The sequence below is a fragment of the Copadichromis virginalis genome, linkage group LG5 (assembly GCF_057382275.1).
Source record: "Copadichromis virginalis isolate Kocher_CV1m ecotype Utaka linkage group LG5, C_Virginalis_male_GT1.1, whole genome shotgun sequence".
NCBI classification, from domain to species: Eukaryota; Metazoa; Chordata; class Actinopteri; order Cichliformes; family Cichlidae; genus Copadichromis; species Copadichromis virginalis.
Genome location: NC_140622.1, coordinates 17,792,105 through 17,812,002, shown reverse-complemented (window position 1 = coordinate 17,812,002; position 19,898 = coordinate 17,792,105). Strand labels below are relative to the sequence as shown.

Here is a 19,898-nt window from a genome sequence, read left to right as displayed (position 1 = left end):
TTCTCTCTCTCTCCATGCGATCTCATGACTATATTTAGTAAAAAGAGCTTTCTGAGGATGCAGATGGGTGTTTGTGTTTCCCCATGTCAATTTAGGTGAATTAAATTACTTCAGAGTACATATTAAGCAGAGCGCTTCACGTTTAAGAGAAGCCATTTAACCCCCCTTTTTTATCATGATGTAAATGACTATAATTAAATCATTCAGACTGTTAGATCCATTGTTGGCCAAGAAGACCTATATCTGGCAGCTGGTGATCTAGGGCTAAATACACACTTCATCCTTTAATCCGTGTAGAGATGCCTGATTAGCTGCATAAATACACCCACGTTGAGTCTGTATCAAAGAGAAAATTTGATGATGTCATTCCCCTCGTCTGGTTTCTCCGTCTCTGCTCATCAGGCTCGTCAGAGGGAGAAAATGAACGAGGAGCACAACAAGCGTTTATCTGACACTGTGGATCGTCTGCTCACCGAGTCCAATGAAAGGCTGCAGCTACATTTGAAAGAACGCATGGCTGCCCTGGAGGACAAGGCAAGGCCTGTGCACACGCGCTCATCAAAGCAACAGCATCATCTCATATTGTTGTTGTTTATGGTTCACAAACCAAATTAATGCGCAGTACAAGACATGTTCTTCTTAGAGGACAGATCTGTTCAGATGCAGGGTCATGTCTGGTTTCTTTTGTTTTGTTTTATTTTTTTCTCAGAACGCTCTCATTCAGGACCTCGAGAACTGCCAGAAACAACTTGAAGAATTTCACCACACCAGGGTTAGTATGGCTTTGGTGAATCACCTAAAAACCATTAAAAAAACACAATTGTCTTCTTGCTTTCAACGTTCCTGCCTCATAATAACTGGTGACTTTTTACAAAAATACAGTTTTCTTGTCCATGTGTCTTGACTCTTTTAATTTAATACAAATTTTTAGGAGGTGATATGAATCAAGTCATGTTATGGATTAAATTTCCCACAACCATACAAAAAGTAGCTGAAATGACCTCCACTTTAAAAACTAGCTAACCACCTTCAAGAGTTAGTCAAACCTATTGGGAATATTTGCTATAAGCAAGGCTAATTTTGGCATGGCACAGTGACCTGGAAGATTTTGTTACTTTCACACAGAGTCAGGTCAATATGTCTCTATTTTTCTTATACTTAGTGCACAAACAACCAATATCCATTTAGTACTTTAGTTGTTCTAAGGCTGAGCACACATTTTTCTTTAATACTTAATAGAATATTCATCCTTGATAAAATATTTTTGTAAGCTAGACTTTTTACTTGGACTTTTACTTAGCCTTAGTCTTGCTATTTTTTGCTTAAGAAAAAAAATCTATTGTCCATAATGCCTCCATTTTTCCTTTAGGAACGTCTGATTGGAGAGATTGACAAGCTAAGAAATGAGATTGACCATTTGAAACGCCGCAGTGGGGCTTTTGGAGATGGAACTCACCCTCGGTACATATAGCTGTTCCTCTGCGTTCCTCCTCGTTCCTCTGTCCTCCCTCATACCACCATTTATACTTTACCGTACTATCCGTCATTTTTTCTGATCTGTTCCACGTATAAAATTGCAGATCTCACTTGGGTAGCTCCAGCGATCTTCGCTTCTCCGTGGTTGAGGGCCAGGATGGCCACTACAGCACAACTGTGATCAGGCGGGCACAAAAGGGCAGACTTTCAGCGCTGCGAGACGACCCAAACAAGGTGGTTATTGTGTTTTTTGGGTTTTTTTTCATATCCCCAAAGAAACCCCACAGCTCCTTGCATACACACACAAACATGATTGCAGAGATCGAGATCTCATTTCAACTGCTCTTCTAACCACATGCAGCTGCTTACGGGTGCTTAATCCAGGTTCATATCTGCTTTGCTAGTAAGTGTCAGTGCTTGGCTGATGTGTGATGATCCTCATGCCTAACTTCCCATTTTCTACTAACCTCTGTGTCTTCCTGTCTCTCTCACTTGCTGCCATGGACATGCTGTGTGATGTAAGTTTCCTGTTCATCCATTTATTCTCATAGCTGGCCACAAGTGTCATATAGTGATTTTTAAGTGTATTGCATTTAATCAGGACTCATCCATGCAACACGTTCTTTATGTATATTTATATGTGTTTTTTTCAAGGATGTGTTGTATTTGTGTTGTATTCAAAAATAACCATTGTTGGTGTGCGTATGCCAATGTGTATATGCTCTCTTTAGGTGTGTGCGGTGTTTGAACAGGACTACCCATCTCTGCGTGGGAGCGTCAGCCACCTCCTTGGCAGCGACATCGAAGCAGAGTCAGACCTGGATGATGATGTTAGCTCAGCCCTGCTTTCCCCCAGCGGTCAATCAGATGCTCAGACTCTGGCCCTCATGCTGCAGGAGCAGCTTGATGCTATCAATGAAGAGATAAGGTGGCGTTTACAGGCACATTACATTGCAGCTTCAGTCCCCGTGGGGAAGTTGGGATCAGTGCAACACCAAGAAAAAAGATACAGATAGGAAAAGTTCACAATACCAAATACAATACCAAACCAGCTACATGAAAAGGAACATGATGACGACTGTGCAACTAAATAAAGGTGCTGGAAAAAAAAGGCCCGGAGTCAGACAGAATGCACCGTGACCGATAGAGACATTTTATTTAGAGTCATCTCAAGGTCCCCATACTGTAACATAAAGACCCTATAATAATACAGATAGAAAACTAATGATCCACTGATCCCCTATGGGCAAGCAGTAGTGGAAACAAAAAAACTTCATTATAACAAAAAGACACCTCCAGGCTCAGGAATAGAGGCCGTCTGCTGTGAACAGTTGTGTAGACGAGTAACCAAAGAGAGGAAGGAGGGCACAAAAAGATAACAAAAAAGCATAAAGGACAAAGCACAAACTATGCCAGAGAGAAGGCACAAAGCTACTGGCATATAATAAATGCATTGACAGTGAAAGAAAGGAAAGCAGAGGAGAGGAGGTGCTCAGTGTATCATGGGAGGTCTCCAGAAGGCTGACTCTATAGCAGCATAACTGACTGGTGTTTCAAGGTAATCTAATACACATATAATGGAAAGTTTGATCAAAAAGATGTCTTTTAATCTTAATATTAAAAGCATTGGGGAAGGTTTAGCTCTGAAAAAAAAAAAGGTCTGGACACTGGTTCCATGCAAGAGGATAGCTGAAGGCTCGGCCTCTACTTTTGGAACCTCTATGAACCATAAGTAAGGCTGCTCTATTGTAATAATATGGTACTGTGAGGCTTTTAAGATGCGATGAAACCTGATCATTCAGGACTTTGTGAATTCAACTTCCTGATTAAAAGAGCTTTTAAAGAGTCAACGGATAAATGCAAAAAAGAAAAAAGTGAGAAGTACAGTTGTGAGTAAATCATCAAGGGGAAGGCAGAAACAAAATGCAATTACTGTATACAAAAAATAGACACAGAGGTGATTTCAGGTTGATAGAACCTTTCACTTATTTTTCCTGCTGAAACAGGATGCTATTTTCTTTTTCTTTTTTTTTTAACAGTTTATACTAAACAAGGTCCTCTTTTTGACACCTCACAATATGCTGCAGGAAAGAAATTGCAAAGTAGCTGCTGATTATGCTGCAAAAGAGCCACACTCCCTCAAAGCAATAAAATCGTAGTTACACTAATGGTGTTTTATATCCATTATTTTGGGATTATTGCTCTTTTTCATCACACTTTAACCAGTTTATTTAATATCATATATTACCGTTTCCTAGATTTACTGAAAACAAGAAACATTTTATCACTGCGTGCAGAACAAGAACTAAAGATGAAAAAAAATTCAAAGTAAATAGGAAAGTAATTATTATGGATTTTAAATTACTTTATCGATCACTGCAAATATATTATCTGTAACGTACGAGTTAGTTAAGAGACAGCAGGCCAAGTGCTCGACTTTACCGGGTATCTGTGCGTGTGCGTGTGACCAGGATGATTCAGGTAGAGAGGGAGTCTGCAGACCTGCGCTCCGACGAGATTGAGTCTCGCGTGAACAGCGGCAGCATGGACGGACTCAATGTGACGCTACGACCACGGGCCCTGCCCACTTCCGCCACTGCTCAGTCGCTGGCATCATCCTCCTCCCCACCCACCAGCGGCCACTCTACACCCAAACATCACGGGCGCAATACCAGCCACCATCTAGGCATAATGACTCTGGTCAGAAAGCACACACGCGCTAAGCCTGTCATATACACACAGACAGCAGTATGTGGAAGTTAAACAAAAGTGATCTTACCATGTGCTGTTTTGTTTCTTTTAGCCAAGCGACTTGAGAAAACACAGAAGGAAAGTAGCAGTAAGTTTGCAAATGTATCTTATATCCAACAGTCTGGGTTTTTGACTGTTTGTCTCACTGTCTACTTTTCCATCTAAGCTGAGTTACCTTTGTTTTTTTCAGTCCCCAGTGGAAGTGGACAAAGCAACTATCAAGTGTGAGACATCACCTCCTTCTTCCCCCCGCAGTTTACGGCTGGAAACCAATTTTGCCCAGTTCACTGGCAGTTTGGAGGATGGACGAGGGTAAATACACACATTCACACGCTCACACTAACAGTAACACGCAGCGAGTAAATGAAGACAAACTATGTCACACTGGAGAGGACAAAGGCAAAGGTCTAAGTACCAGATTTAACAAAAACATACTACTATGTCCTCTGTGGGCACCAAATTATTGTTGATGGTAATGTAAATGCCATATTAATACTATTTTGGCTACTCTTTGCTGCAGCAAACAGAAGAAAGGAATCAAATCATCCATTGGGCGATTGTTTGGAAAAAAAGAGAAGGGACGAATGGACCAAACTGTTAGCAGGGAAGGACAGCCTCTACCAGCTTTATCAGGTACATTGCAGACTACAAACCACATAACTGCCCACGTTCATCCACACTGTATGAGTGATTGTGCATTTACAGAGAAAGAGACACATATACTTATTTAAACTAATTTAATTACATGTAAATCTTCCATATCATTTTGTTACACAAGTACCATATAAAATGTTACATGAATGATTAATTATTTGACTGATAAATAAATCTTTGATTTTATATGTTTCAGTTGCATTTTACTCAAAATCTGTGCTTTATGTTTATCAAGTATGAAGAATCAATATTTTGAGGGTGTCATATTTCAGACTTTGAGATGGGGATCGGTGACACTATGACTCTGGGAAAACTGGGCACGCAGGCTGAGAGGGACCGAAGACTGAAGAAAAAGTAATGATCAATTTGTTTTTCAGTTGTTGCTAAAATGATTTAGAAAGCCATCTTTTTTTATTATTTACTTACATGTCTGCCTTTACTTTTAATACCCTCCTTAGGCATGAACTTCTGGAAGATGCAAGAAAAAAAGGCCTGCCATTTGCTCAGTGGGATGGGCCTACTGTTGTCTCATGGCTAGAGGTATTCCACTAATCTGCAAACCCTTCCCAGTTTCCATAAAAGTGACCTCTATTTATGCCAGGCTGCCATCTGTAGGAGGGGAATGCAGTATTATCAGTTACCGAGCTGACACGTGGCCCGATCTGCACTAACTTCTTCTATAATTATGACCATTTATGGGGAGAGTGGTAATGACGTTGAATGTCTTGATGACTCTCACCAGCTGTGGGTGGGTATGCCAGCCTGGTATGTGGCAGCTTGTCGTGCCAACGTGAAGAGCGGAGCCATCATGTCAGCTCTGTCAGACACAGAGATCCAGCGGGAGATTGGCATCAGCAACCCTCTGCACCGGCTCAAACTCCGCTTGGCCATCCAGGAGATGGTCTCTCTCACCAGCCCCTCTGCGCCGCTCACTTCCAGAACGGTAAACAAACACACCCACTGCACCTCAGATAACACAACTAAATGTTTCTTACAGGCACGTAATTATGCAAACATAAATACTTAATACATGAGTAAATAAGCTCCTCGAGCAAAGAAAAAAAAAATCCAGGAATGTGACATGAACAGTTTTTCAAAAGCTGATCCACTTTTCGTCTTAAGCTTCACTCTGCACTCTCAAGTGATGCCTCCTCACACTTTTTTTGTGCTTCTGTTCAGACTGCAGTAGAGGCTTGATTCATGCCTTCAACTAGGCTGACTTGTCCTTTTCAGCTGCCATAAATTGCATGGGTTACCGTGGGGAAACAACACACAACTAGTGCCAGATAAAGCTACAAGCTACCTGCCTGAAATACACTCCCTCCCTTGGCATCACTCAACACAATGTTTGTCTCTGTGTGTGTGTGTCTTTTTGTCTGTGTGTGTGGGTGCGTGGGGGTTGAAATGTGTGAAAATATACATGAGTGCATTCTTGGGTGTGTTTGTGTGCGCCTGCGTGTATGCATGATTTTTTTTTTTCATGTCTGTGTGTGTGTGTTTGGGTGTGTTCTCGTCCTCTGAGCAGTCCTCCGGAAATGTGTGGGTGACTCATGAAGAGATGGAGAACCTGGCTTCCTCCACTAAAGCGGTTAGTACCATCTGGGTGCTCCCTTCCCCATTACCCCCACCTGACACCCTCTCACGCTCACGCTGTCCCCACCGTGACACACATATGTCCTCTCCTGGAAGACCCCTTTCAAATGTCGACTAAACCATACACTAATATGCATCAATGCTTCTGCTGGTATTTGTATGTGGATTGGATGCTAACTGATGTAAACTGTGGTCATGTGATCTGCGTCTTCATGCAAAGGTCAATTAATACTACGAGTGCTGATATGTAATTACTGCAAAGATCTTGCGTGCGTATGTTTCTGAATGTTTAGTATGTGTGTGCTTGATTAGCTCCTGTCTCTCTAACTCAAACATTATCTTTACCATGCTGCTACTCAGGAGAATGAGGAAGGCAGCTGGGCACAGGTGAGGCTGCTGATCTGCAAAAATCTGTCTACATACAGAGTGAAAGTGTACAGAGGCTCACACACAGATATTGCCACAATTGTGTGGCTACTCTTGTGAGGACATGCGACAACATAATGCATTCTTTTGCCCCTTCCTTATCACTTTCTCAGTGCTATTGTTATCTGTTATCTGATATTAAACCTAAAAAGGTTATAAACCTCAAACAGGCCTTGGTGTGAAAGGGTGTGAGGACTCTAAGGACTAGCATTCGGGTCTTCACTGTTTGATATGTCCTCACTTTGATGATCAAAAACTCAAAGTGGTCCCCATGTAGATAGCTGGACAGGTACACACTTAAATAAAGTTACAATTCAAGTTACAGTGTGTAAAATAGATAAAACCAATAGATATCAGTAGATAGAAAATTGCACTCACCCTTCCGCTTCAGTTACGGTGGCTGCTATAGGACAAAACACTCTGGCTGCCGATCATCTGTGGACAATCTGTAGCTGTCGATATGCCAGCTGTCCATATCTATTCATTCTGATAGAGGATATAAAACTGGCGCTCTACGTCTGTGGCCGGTCTCTGGCCACACGCATAAAACTTGATTAGGAAAAATGGCGATCTCCATCTCCACCACTGTATACAAGATGGAGGGGTAACACAAACCAGCAGTTATTTCTATGTATTTGTTAATGGAGTACGGTAATTCTAAGTTTATGAGGATCCATCAGTTTGTTGGAAGATGTAATTATCAGTGTGTAGATATAAATAAAATAAACACTCAAAAATGAATGACTGTACCTTTAAGTCAACTTTGTTTTCAGATTATATATAAATAGTAATAGCGTATGACATAAATATATAACAATGATATGAAGTGATAATTATTTTCTACCTATTAATAGGTGGGTTATATAGCTTAACCAGCAGCTGTTGTTGAATGTAAACAAAATATTAAGTCTGTTGTTAGCATTCTTGAGTCTGTTAACAGGGGTATAAAAAGCACTGAAAACATTTCTGGCTAAGAAAAACATGAGTGCTACTTATTTGTCTCAGTGTACCACTAAGATATTAGCATAACCCAGATTGCCTCAGGGACAGATAGATAGAGAAAGATAGATTTGTACTATGTAAAAGTGGTACCGTGTAAAGTAAAATACACTAGAAGACAGATTTTTTTTAATATATGTACATAAAATGCAGTGGAAGCGATAATATATACACGTGATATATAGAAGTAATAGATATGTAAAATGGAGCCATAAACATTGTTCAGTCCAAATTATTCCCGGTGAAAAATATCACAGACAGTTTTTCTAGTCTTTCATCTTTCTGTTACACTCATCATTGGATGCTGTTCTCCCTTACAGACTTTGGCATATGGAGACATGAATCATGAGTGGATAGGAAATGAATGGCTGCCCAGCCTTGGTCTGCCTCAGTACCGCTCCTACTTCATGGAGTGTCTGGTGGACGCAAGAATGCTGGACCATCTGACCAAGAAGGACCTAAGGAGCCACCTCAAAATGGTGGACAGCTTCCACAGGTCTGTAGCTGTGGCCATTAGCTTAGCTTCTGTTGGATACGCTTTCTCTTTCATCTGCTAACTGGGTGCATTAGCAATGGAGATGAGGAGGCTAATGGTGTATATGTGCTGCTCTGTGTTTGTGTCGGTCTGTGTATTAGGGCTAGTCTGCAGTATGGGATTATGTGCTTGAAAAGACTCAATTATGACAGGAAAGACCTAGAGCGGCGAAGAGAGGATAGCCAACATGACATGAAAGGTAGAGTTTACACACACCCTGATACACACATAGTGATAAAAAAAAAAAAACATAACACAGATTCATAAGCAAGCACGCATCGACACATCGAGAGTCTCGTCAGGCCAGAGTACCACCTAGTGGTTTTATCTGATAGCGTCAGGTTGGACTGAGCATTCAAACAGCTGCTCCTTCAACTGTCAAAAAGCCAATCTTATGATCTAAAACCTCACTTGCCAAAAGTGCTCCACACACACAGACACATGCACACACTTAGACCTAGCCAGACCTCTCGCTCTTCTGACCTTGAGTTCAGCACATGAACTTGACTCAGCTGTCGTGTCAGATCAGAATCCTGCCCTGTTTACAAACGCATAAACACACACACACATGCACACACCCCGTCTGTTCCAACTTCGAAAGCTGGCTGACAGCTGTGCTTTAAATGAACAAAGGGAGTGTGCCCGTGAGTTGACACTATGTGGACCTGCACATTATCTCTCTATTGCTTTCTCTGAACTTTTCTACAAATGACATTTATTTTTTAATTCAGGGTGGTCTGTTTAAAAAAATGTTTGGATATATTAATCATTCACAGTAATCATATACAGTATATTAAAAAGTAATAACATTTGTCAGTCTCAACATTTAACATTTTTGTGCAATTTTCTGGTATATATAATAATGTTAATAATACATAAAATTTTACACAGTGTCACTGCTTTTTTGGGACAGATTAATGTTGACAGTCTGTCAGCATTGGTATGTACCATGTATCGGATTTATTCTTCCTTTATTGTAGATGTTTTGGTGTGGACCAATGAGCAGGTGATCCACTGGGTCCAGTCCATTGGTCTAAGGGAGTATAGCGGCAACTTGCTGGAGAGTGGCGTTCATGGAGCGCTCGTCGCTCTGGATGAAACTTTCGACTACAGCAGCCTAGCACTCATCCTGCAGATTCCTATGCAGAACACACAGGTGGATATAAAAGAAAATAGATTGACTCCTTACACTCGACATGGAATGACTGAACTGATTTTTAGGGGAAGAAAAGTTGGATTTTTGTATAACAAAATTGAAAGTATAGTTTTGTCCATTTTACAAGGAATTATGAAAAAAGTACAAAGTCTCTGTGCAGAATATTGACTTAAACCTAAAATAAACCAGTAAGTTGTGTTTAATTTCAAATTGCAATATCTCACACATTTTACCCATTCGATTTTTGTATAGTGAACAGGTATCTTTACCCAGAATTCAACTATTTTCTGGCCAGGTTTCAGTACACATTAGCAATCTGGCCCAGTTGTCTATATTTAAAAGTCATAGGCTCCAGCCTGCCTGCAACGCTGAATTGGATATGCAGAAGAAAAGGGATGTACTGATTGATGGATGTTCAACCAAAAAATGTTTCTTTATTTAGAGGTTGTTTTACTGTATTCAACGGGTTTTTGTTTTTCAGGCGCGACAGGTTCTGGAGAGGGAATTCAACAACCTGTTAGCTTTAGGGACTGACCGCAGACTCGAGGAGGTACCTCTCAAGCTGCTATATAAATCAAATACAGTGTTGTTTGAAGAAGGCAAATTTCCTCACCTTGCTTTTCTGTCTTTGAAGAGTGGAGATGACAAGTCCTTTCGACGCTCTCCATCATGGCGCAAGAGGTTTCGGGCACGTGAAGGAGGGACTGGGCTGGGGATGATGGCAGGCTCCATGGAAACGCTGCCAGCTGGCTTCCGCATGCCGTCCATGTCCATGCCGCCTTCTATGAATTTGGCATCCAAGAAACAGCTTCAACCTGAAGGTATGTTACAATACTAAGCAATACCTAGTTCATTTTCTGTATGTAGCTATGAGCCTCACTGTGGTTGCCTTGACTAACTGCATGTCGTGTCCTCTCTGTCTTGCTGTGCTCAAAATCAATTGCGTGCAATGCTCTCAAGCTCCTCCCCCAGCAACCCCGAGACTTGATCCCTCGGCTGTGCGGACCTATTCATGTTAACTACTCTCTACTTACTAACAGGAGCGTTAATGCTGACAGGTAAGCGAACAGAAGCTGGACAGGATACTGTGGTCACAGCTAGCATTGTAGGACTCTAACTTTCAAGAGGCAATTAACAAAAGGTGTGCAGGCTAAGTCTGAGAGTTTACTACTGCATATACAATAGATCAATCAAAGCAGAAGCTGTATCCAAAATTTTAATCATCATCAATCAATTCAGTTCTTTTTTATATAGAGAGAGAGCTCAATCACAATAAGAGTTGCCTGAAGGCGCTGTATATTCTAAGGTAAAGATGCCTTCTATGAGCAAGCATTTGGCGATAGTGGGAAGGAAAAACTCCCTTTTAACAGGAAGAACCCTCCTGTAGAACCAGGCTCAGGGAGACAGGACAAAAGAGACACTGTGGAAGAGAGCTAAAGACTGGCAGCATGTTGTCATCACCTACCTGAGCTGGTGGATGGCGTTAACACCCAAGTAGAGAAATACGACGGCTCGAGAAAGTAGGATTTTCTAATTCATACCATAGTTGCAGTTACCAAAAATCTTGGATGAGTTTGAATCTTGGTGACCTTGAACTCAAGGTCAAGGTCAGAAGTCAAGTTTTCTGAAAATCTTTGAACACAATAAATCAAGTAAGATGTCGTCTGGTATTTTGAAATTGATGCCATAGTTGGATCTGCTAGGAGACTGAGGGGTAGCTCTGGCAACCGCCAGTATTTTTAATAACTTACTTTTAATAACTTTGATGAATCAAGAAGCAGGTGCAACTTAATTTTTCTTTTTTTTTTTTTGTTCCACTTTCCTCATCTTCTTTTCTCTCTTCTAGTGCATTCTCATTACCTATATGGACATATGCTTGCGGCCTTTTGAGAGTGATATGCCAAATCTGGAGAGGGAGACCTGGGTACCTCATAGGGAAGGCTTCGTCCCTTTGTTGCCCAGCCTCACCTTCCAACTTTCACCTCTCACCTCTTCTTCGGACACGTGCAATACAGAGGCCAACTCTGACCTTTGAACTCTTGAGAGTGCACATTGGCTGCGCTCGCTGCTGTAATGGAGGCTCATCCTGGTCTCTCCCAGTTTACCCCCGTGCTCCCAGTAGCCTTGTTGTTGTGGTTGTTGTGCTCCTGCTCCCCTGATCTCAGCTGTGGATTTTTTTCCTGGTTGTAATAGTCTCAACATGGCCAAGCCCAAACCAATCTTCCTGCGTCATCATGTCCTTTACAAGAAAACAGCGTCAAAAAGATTAAAGGAGATGGTGAGCAGGTGTTGGTTTGGATTTGAGAATGATGAATACTTGTATAAATGGCAGATCCCACCACACGTTACCCCTCTACCGGTTATGCAAGGTATTACTCATTTATCTCTGTACATAAAATGGATGACTTATGTTTTTTATAGAAATATTATATATAAATATATATATATAAATATATATATATTGGGAATATATATGGAAAACAATATAATATTGCTGTATGAAACCCAATGCCCTGTATTCAATAGTGACTGTTCTCTCTCTCTTTCTCTTTCTTTCTCTTTCTCTCTGTGTCGGACCTTCGTGTGTCTTTTGCTGTATGCTGTGCGTGTGTGAATCGTTGGTGGGAGGGACTCACTAAGGGAGGTGTGTGTTTCCACAAGGACTCTTCACAGGTTCATGGGTCCAATATCAGACTTCTCTCTTTGCCTCTTCTCCCATTCCTTCTTTTTTCCTTCTCTTCCTTCTCTTTTAACACAATGTAGCTGTTGCCTCTCCTTTCTCTGCCTCTCTCGCCTTCTGTATGACACTATGTAGCCTAGAATAGAGAGAATCCTTTAATATGAAGTGTGTGTGAGAGAGAGTGTGTGAGAGTGTATGACTAAATGAGTCTCTGTGCTTGAGACTAGTAGATTTCGTGTGAAAAGGCCAGCCCCAGCCATGCGACCATGACTTTCTCTGTGGATGGTAGTGTGACCACTGTAGCTCTTCTCTGTTGATTCCTTACATTCTCTCAAAATCAAACTGTAAACTGCTGCTCAACATCAGCCAATGAAATCCACATGAAACTGCTCCACGTGACAGACTTGTCTAATGTTGCTCTGATTGAGCAGTCAGTACTCTTGGCTCACCAACTCCTCATCCAATAAGAACACAGCAAATGAACCAGTGAAGTGCTGGATGGGTGTACAATCTTTTTCTTTTTTTTTAAAAGTTTTTCCAAGGTGTCTAAAAGGTGTAACGTGCTATGTGGCAGCTATGAGTACTGTGTCTTTATTCCAGGTGTGAAACAATGCTGACAAATCAAGATTTTATTATTTGGCTATTTAAAAAGAAGTGTAATGTATTTATGACACTATATAGACATAAGTAAAGCTGTTTTTTAAAGATTTGGTATCCTGTGTTCCTTGTTAAGTTATATGTGCCAGCGTATTGTATTATAGGCTAAAAACAACACTGGACAGTGTATTGAAAATGGTCTTTATTGTAAGAATTAAACAGAAAATATCACTTTTCAGAACATCTACAAATACACAACAATCTTAGTTATAAAAGTCCAAAATAAGTTAGCAAAAAAAAAATAAAAATGGCAAATCCACTCTGTAGAAAAAGGGAACGTATTTACAACACTAGCATTCATAATCAGTTTAAATTAAGCAGATCTTGGTCAAAACTGCCATGGTACATATTGGCCCCATGAATAAACTCTTGTTTTTTAAGCATTAAAACTCACACACACAAAAAAATGAATGAAAGATTAGGGAAAGCTTTTGAAGAGGAAATCTTAAATTAAGTAAGGAAAGAAAACTGGATCTGTCATTCCTCTGTGGCTCTATAAATCTGGAGGCAAGCCTAACAGGGATCACGTGTAGTAAATATGTGTTGGGTTCATGCAGCAAAGTCTTTGAATCTCCTGTAGCTTTGACAAACAGGTCTGGAACATCGCATAAGGCAGGGAAAAAAGGGAACAAAGCCTCAATGTGAACAGGAAAAGTCAGTTTGGCTAGCTGGCCCGTGGATCAACAGAGCTGCAATACTTGTCAAATGGAAACATTTTTTAATTTGGCATAAGACAAAATAATTTAATCAGCAGAAGCACAAAATAGACATAATTTAGGATTAAAGGTCACTGCTTTTTGTTTGCTCGCTGTGCACCTACTGGCCGGCTGGTCTAAGGGTCTATTTGGGAATGTCCACAGGAAAGGCCACAGGTCCATCTACTGCAGAGATGCTGTCCACAATGGAGGTCAAGGCCCGCATGTTCCCCTGCTCTGGAGAGTCTGCAACGCTCAGGAGATCTGCAAAAAGACCCAGTTACACACTGAGTACCTGTGAAGGTGCTACCTAGTCTACCTAGTTTAATGGGACTAAGTGAACTGTGCTTACCCTCGCTGCTGTAGCTCTGCGTGCACTGCTCTGGAGTGCTGCTCCACTCCGGGCTGCTGCAGCAGGTGCTGCCTGAACTGGGCTCGCTTGACGACGACACCTGTTGCCATGGCGATGCACACACACAAGTTGCTGTCAGTCACTCTGTTATGATACAGCACACCATACCACCCCACACAGAAAAACAACACACACTAAAGTGCAGTGTACTACCACGAACGCACATATAGTTAATGCATCCCGTGACCCCACTCAGAGGCAAATGTACACGATGAAAAAGACTTTCCATTACTATGACGCCTGTCACAGGAGTTCTTGTCAGTGTCTTTAAAAACACTAATGAGCTACACTGGATCATGTTTTTAAAAACCTTTTAAAACACAACATTTTTGCTCATTGTATGGCTGAATACATACTCACAATAACCTCAAACCTTATCCAGAATGAATAAATCAAAAGGAACATGAACAGATAATCAAATTTACACATTTTTGATTTGACATTTTACCCCAGTCATTTTTTAATGTAGTATTTATCTTTCTCTTTACTGTACCACTCATTTTTCTCCCATATCTTCTGCCACTTTCCAACTAGTGCTGTTCCCAACTCTGTTTCCCTCTTGGCTGATTTCTCTGTTATTTTGAATTTCTCCCTTCCCTCGTCCTGTCTCTGTCCTACTTACTCTGGGTTGAGTTGGACTGGGCCGGTAGAGCAAACCCTGCTGTCCTGTCTCAGTGTCCTGCTGGTTGAGGGAGGACACCAGGGCTTGGAGCCTTTCAATATACTGGATGGCGCTCCGCAAGATCTCAACCTTGGGCAGCCTCTGGTTGGGGTTCATCAGCGTGCTCCTCTTCAAAGCATCGAAGGCCTCGTTCACCTTCTTTAGGCGTCTCTTCTCCCTCAGTGTGGCTGCTCGCCGGCGGTCCATGGTCACTGTCTTCCTTTTACACAGCTTACAGGCCCAGGGAAGACACTGACCTGGGCAGTGGGGCTCGGAGTGAGGCGACATGCTGGATGGAGAGGCTTTGTCCTCGGTACCTGTCACTCCAACTCCGACACCCCCAGACAGGTTCCCACACAAGCCCATCATGGAGTTCCTGTCCTGGTAGCCAGCTTGGTCATACGCCCCGGGCAGGCGAGAGGGGAAGTAGCTGTCCCCTCCTTCATAGAAGCGCTGGTCAGGGAAAAAATAAGGGTTGGTCTCAAAAAGCTCCATACTGGACAGTTGTGGTCTGGATACAAGGGAACAAAGATCCCAGCTTTCCTAGGAACTAGTCTTCAGTATGCGCTCTTCTGTCCTGTGTCTGGAGTTTGCGTTGGAGTGTACGTGTGTGCACCTATCTTCTTCCCGGCCTGAGTTTGTGATGAGTGGAAGACGTGTGGAGAGCAACTGGTGTGGAGCAACTGTAGACTGGCATTTAAACCCCTCTGCCTTCTGCTGGATCACAGGGTTAAATTTAGCACGAGCCCCCAGAAACCTGACACGACGTTTAGCTGTTGCTGCACATCTACACATCACATCTCTGTTTGGCCCTGCTCTCTAGGGCTTTAAGGCCCAGTTGTACGCGTGCGTGTTTTTCTGTGGGTTTGTGTGCTCATGTATTTCTTAAGAGGCCAGGACATGATCAGGTTGAAATGGGAGAGACTGCCTCAGATCAAAGGTGTCCATCTTAGTGAGTTAATCCCAGACTTGCGTCCCCTTCCGAACATGAAGAGTTCCATCATTAAGTGGGGAGGCAGAAGGGACATTCTGGAAACAGCTGTCACTTCTGCTGGGAGCCAGTGGCACACAGAGACAATACATTGTTTGACTTCAGGTTTTTGATGGGAAGTCAACGAGGCAAGAGACTGTTGCTTACTCTGGACTGCTGTGAAGCACTGTCAGACTCATAATGTGATCAACTTGGTCAATACCAAAAAAAGCTTAGGTGACATTGTTCCTGTGGTTTATGTAACTGCATTCATATCCGCTGACTTTCATCTTGAGATGATTGCACTATGTGATGCAAGTGACCTTCTGAGTTATACTAGCCTCAGAACCATGCAGGTCTGTGCAGGAACCATCAGCAGAGTGAGCTGCTAGGCTGACACTGGCTCACATTACCCCCAGAATTTAAGGGACAGTAATGAGTCAGCCACACAGAGGGAATGGCCTTGGTTGTCCTGACCTCTTCCAGCAAGTCATAGCATTAGCCTAGCCACTGGGTGTTAATCCTTCCAGGACATGTCTCACCTCGTAGCTCATCAGCTAATTCTGACTAGCTTCCGCTAACATTGCAGCACAGCCAAAACACACACTTCTGTCAGCAGAGAAGTGGCCTGGAGTGACAGGCAAATCATGAGGAGTGTTACATGAGTCTGTACTCTATTTCTTTACAATAAGTTTATCACAGTAATACACTACCTCTCAGGAGATGTTTTGGAAGAGACAAATTGCTAGCAGTTTCCTAATAACCACAGTTCATTAAACTTAGAGGGTTGCAAGGTCTGGTGAATACCACTGCCAATGGTATTCTCCAACCAATGAAAGAGTAAATACACGTTTTTTGAAACAAAAGTAAACAATACTATATCATTGGAAACCATGAGTTCAATATTTAAAATAGAGAAAATAAAGAAGAACTAAGGACTTTATAGTGTCACGATAAGACATGAAAAGCTAGGTTTTATACTTTTCCTGCTTATAAAATCAAAGAACAGCAAAAATTCTGGCACAACTTCACCTACTTCCAAGGTGCATAGAGAGGATGAGAAACTCACAACGCAGGGACTCGAGGAACACTTAAGAGTATGACCCTGATGAAGGCCACAAGCCAAAACGCGTTGGTCATTTAATAAAGTTCTTTACTTTTAAGTGTTGCTGGAGTCCCTGCTTATAAAATTAAAGAAGGCATTATTAATTCCGGTCTTATGTGAAAATTTTGAAGGTTCGACATACCAGGGAGCCTTTCCAGCTAGCTCCCTAAAGCTGCTTTTAATATTTAAACTACAGCATTGTAAAACCTTCTTACATGTTAGCTTGCAAGTTAACACTATTATGGAATTTAGTTCTCTCTCTAGACCTCTACCATCCAGTTTTCTATTGTCCAATGTTGGTGAGCCCTTGCATATTATAAGGTTTGATGAGATGCTCTCCTGCATACCTTGGTTGCAACAAGTAGTTATTTAAGTTTCTGTTGTGTTCCTATCAGCTCAAACCAGTCTGTCTATTCTCCTCTAATGTCTGGTGTCAACAAGGCCTTTTCACCCAGATGAAAATCGACATTAAAAAATACATATTTTTATTGCTCAGATTAATTTTTTATTTCTGACTTTTTTCCACATCAGTGACAATCTCACACAGACCGGATTTCGGATGAGAGAACTCAAGATGTTGCAATTTCCTCATTATAACTGCCCCTTAAAGCCTCTATGTATTTATTTTTATTGTGGATCAGCGTTGCCTAAACAGCAGCTTGTTTAAAAGAATATATTTATAGGCCTGGTTTGTGGCAGATATGTTGATATTTCGTGTAAGAGAAAGCACAGGTGCAACCAATGATTTCCATTTAAGCATTCCAGGGTTGTGCTGGTTCAAAGGGTTAATGACACACAATGGAACAGAGCCTCTTATTTCTTACTGTTTATTCTTTACCTGTGTTTTATATCCTTTTGAAGGTAACAAACACAAAGTTTCAGCTAGACACAATCAAAACAAAAAAATCTTACAAGTCAGTGAATTAACTACAGGAAGATTTCAGTCCTGGGATTAGGTGCCAGGCAGAGGTTTGGCAGGCCCGTCTGGTGGCTTGTGGTATCCTCCTGGGGTTTGGGCTTGGGTTTAAGGCAGAGTGCACAGTCTTAGCTTGGCACGGGGCTGGGTCGGCTGTCAGGTTAGTCTGTGATGGATCGTCACTGATGGTGGAGTGAGTACAAAGAAGCCTGTGTTGGACTCAGGGGTACAGCAAGGAGGGGGTTTGCAGTGTGTCAGAATCACTCATAACCCTCTGTCATCTTAACCCATTGTCAGCAGAACTAGATGTGTGTGTGTGTGTGTGTGTGTGTGTGTGTGTGTGTGTGTGTGTGTGTGTGTGTGTCCCTCAGTATTTGAAGTGAACACTTAAGATACAGAACAGTTTGTTTACCTGTGGTTTGCTAATACTGTACTTTATTTTCCATCTTAAAATAGGCCAAACCAGTGAAAAATAGGCTGGCTCTAATTTAATTATGACTGATTGGCCCCATGTAAGAAATAATGCAAAAAATATACAAATTAATACCTATTGTGACATTTGGATTTATTCTAAGTATCAGAGCTATTGATTAAATTACTAAATAAATATCAATAATATAATATAATATAATAACGTATTTCTTGTCCATAGTGTGTAAGGGTCCCCTTGTGTGCAGCGCGGGGGGGGGGGGGGGGGGGGGGTAGCCCTGTCACTGGCAACACTGTTCCACTTCTCCTCAGTGACAAGCAACAGCACATTGTGGGACAGCTGAGCTCTGGGGGAGGAGGGATCAGTCCTCCTCACCCCAGGTTAGCCTCAAGTTTTCCAGTGACCTGGAGAGCTGTCATCTGAGTGCAGTCGGGAAATCTCAGATATGTAAGAGGAGAATAACATAACAACAGCAAGGAACTGTTTATTAGAGGTGGCTAAACCAGGTCTTCCATCCAGTGATACATTACGATATAGGACGCAAAACAGGATACACAAGTTGTTTAAACAAATAAAATACATGCTTTTGTTTCTACTTTATTTGGATGTTAAACTCATAAAACTCATAATAATTCCCATGAGTTTATTTGTATTCTAACAGCTTTATGTGCTTTAGTGTCCAGCATGAGCACTAACCTATTAATTTGACTGGTAGATACTGAGAATCGGAAGGAAGCAGAATCACTCAATTTTGACTTTTGCTTGAAATTTTGTGAACACTTTAGAAACGACCTTTTTTGGCTTCTTTGTTACCTGCCAGGCTATGACCCCTCTTGCTACTGGAGAGATCTTTTTTTTTTTGATCAAGCACTCCTGGGCAGTGTAACAATGATCTTCAATTTTTCTCAATTTACGCTATCTGTCTGACTTTCTATTGTTGGAGTAGAAAGTGTAGCAATAGTTCTGTAACCTTTTCCAGCCTGGTGGGCTTCAATAAGCCTTTTTTCTAAAGGACCTTAGAAATCTCATTTGTGCATGGTAAGATACAGTCCCTCAGACATGGCAATGGATTTTTTTTTTTTTTTTTTTAAATAAAAAGGACTGAAGACAGATGACTTTTTTTTTAAATTAACTTCTAATCCTCAATGTGTTCATAGACTTGCTGGTGTATTTTTTTCACTCTATAAATAACAGTTATGTTCTGCTTGAATCACTGAGTTCTGTGTTTTACACTTTTAGGATTTGTGTAAAAAATCTGGTGACCTGCTTGGATGTCTAAATATTTATTTAGATCATTCAGAATGAGTCAGAAAGTTTAACATTTTAAAGGAAAAAGACACAGGAAATTATTAATTATTTTTTTCCACATGCAAAAAATAAAGTCTCATTCCTGGCCTTTCTGTACTCCTGGAAAGCAATATTCAGTCTGAAATCCAGACTCATGCAGCATTATTATGTACTAGTTTCATGCCTTTGGGAGAGAGCATTGTCACCATAGTGACAGCAACACATGTCCAAGTCTGTCGTCTCAGAGACTGTCGCCATGAAAACTGCACATCCATTCCTAAACTCTTTGATATCAGAGCTTTTCTTCCAGATTACGATGAGGTTATACTTACTATAGAGCATTAATGTTGTATAGGATCATTATGTGGAGATGTGACAAAGCAGCCGACTCCTCCTCGACAATCATCAGTGCATAAAACACAATGAGAGCAAATTAAAATATTCACGGTCAGATCTGATTACTGCGCTGCTGTATCCCACTATTGCTGTTGAGTA

The 19,898-nt window shown here is 41.4% G+C and overlaps 2 protein-coding genes across 6 annotated transcripts in view; one reads left to right on the top strand and one right to left on the bottom strand.

Moving 5' to 3' along the window:
* ppfia4 (PTPRF interacting protein alpha 4) overlaps positions 1-12,977 on the top strand; it is a 72,972-nt gene extending 59,995 nt beyond the window's left edge. For 2 of the 4 annotated variants that reach the window (XM_085456313.1, XM_085456316.1), the window contains 21 exons: positions 403-534; positions 710-772; positions 1,370-1,461; positions 1,581-1,710; positions 2,208-2,404; positions 3,948-4,176; positions 4,280-4,315; positions 4,418-4,539; positions 4,748-4,860; positions 5,154-5,235; positions 5,340-5,421; positions 5,624-5,824; positions 6,407-6,469; positions 6,835-6,861; positions 8,220-8,395; positions 8,536-8,633; positions 9,415-9,590; positions 10,072-10,140; positions 10,225-10,411; positions 10,551-10,648; positions 11,437-12,977. In XM_085456313.1, the coding sequence (XP_085312439.1) occupies positions 403-534; positions 710-772; positions 1,370-1,461; positions 1,581-1,710; positions 2,208-2,404; positions 3,948-4,176; positions 4,280-4,315; positions 4,418-4,539; positions 4,748-4,860; positions 5,154-5,235; positions 5,340-5,421; positions 5,624-5,824; positions 6,407-6,469; positions 6,835-6,861; positions 8,220-8,395; positions 8,536-8,633; positions 9,415-9,590; positions 10,072-10,140; positions 10,225-10,411; positions 10,551-10,609 (2,334 nt within the window). In that variant the 3' untranslated portion in view covers positions 10,610-10,648; positions 11,437-12,977. The remainder of the gene's footprint in view (positions 1-402; positions 535-709; positions 773-1,369; positions 1,462-1,580; positions 1,711-2,207; positions 2,405-3,947; positions 4,177-4,279; positions 4,316-4,417; positions 4,540-4,747; positions 4,861-5,153; positions 5,236-5,339; positions 5,422-5,623; positions 5,825-6,406; positions 6,470-6,834; positions 6,862-8,219; positions 8,396-8,535; positions 8,634-9,414; positions 9,591-10,071; positions 10,141-10,224; positions 10,412-10,550; positions 10,649-11,436) is intronic. The other 2 variants (XM_085456314.1, XM_085456315.1) reach the window with 2 other exon arrangements.
* Positions 12,978-13,685: 708 nt separating this feature from the next.
* myog (myogenin) lies at positions 13,686-15,382 on the bottom strand. Of its 2 annotated transcripts, XM_085456318.1 has the most exons (3): positions 14,657-15,382; positions 13,975-14,074; positions 13,691-13,886 (listed from the first exon to the last, which is right to left on the bottom strand). In XM_085456318.1, the coding sequence occupies exons 1-3, from the start codon at positions 15,188-15,190 to the stop codon at positions 13,768-13,770; spliced, it is 753 nt and encodes a 250-aa protein (XP_085312444.1). In that variant the 5' UTR covers positions 15,191-15,382; the 3' UTR covers positions 13,691-13,767. The 2 variants fall into 2 exon arrangements, with proteins under 2 accessions (XP_085312443.1, XP_085312444.1); XM_085456317.1 differs by having other exon boundaries at positions 13,686-14,074.
* Positions 15,383-19,898: the final 4,516 nt, after the last annotated feature.

Coding starts and splice junctions, on each gene's coding strand:
- myog (XM_085456317.1), bottom strand. CDS start 15,190: ATGGAGCTTTTTGAGACCAACCCTTATTTTTTCCCTGACCAGCGCTTC. Junction 14,075..14,656: donor CCAGTCCAACTCAACCCAGA/GTAAGTAGGACA, acceptor CCATGGCAACAG/GTGTCGTCGTCAAGCGAGCC.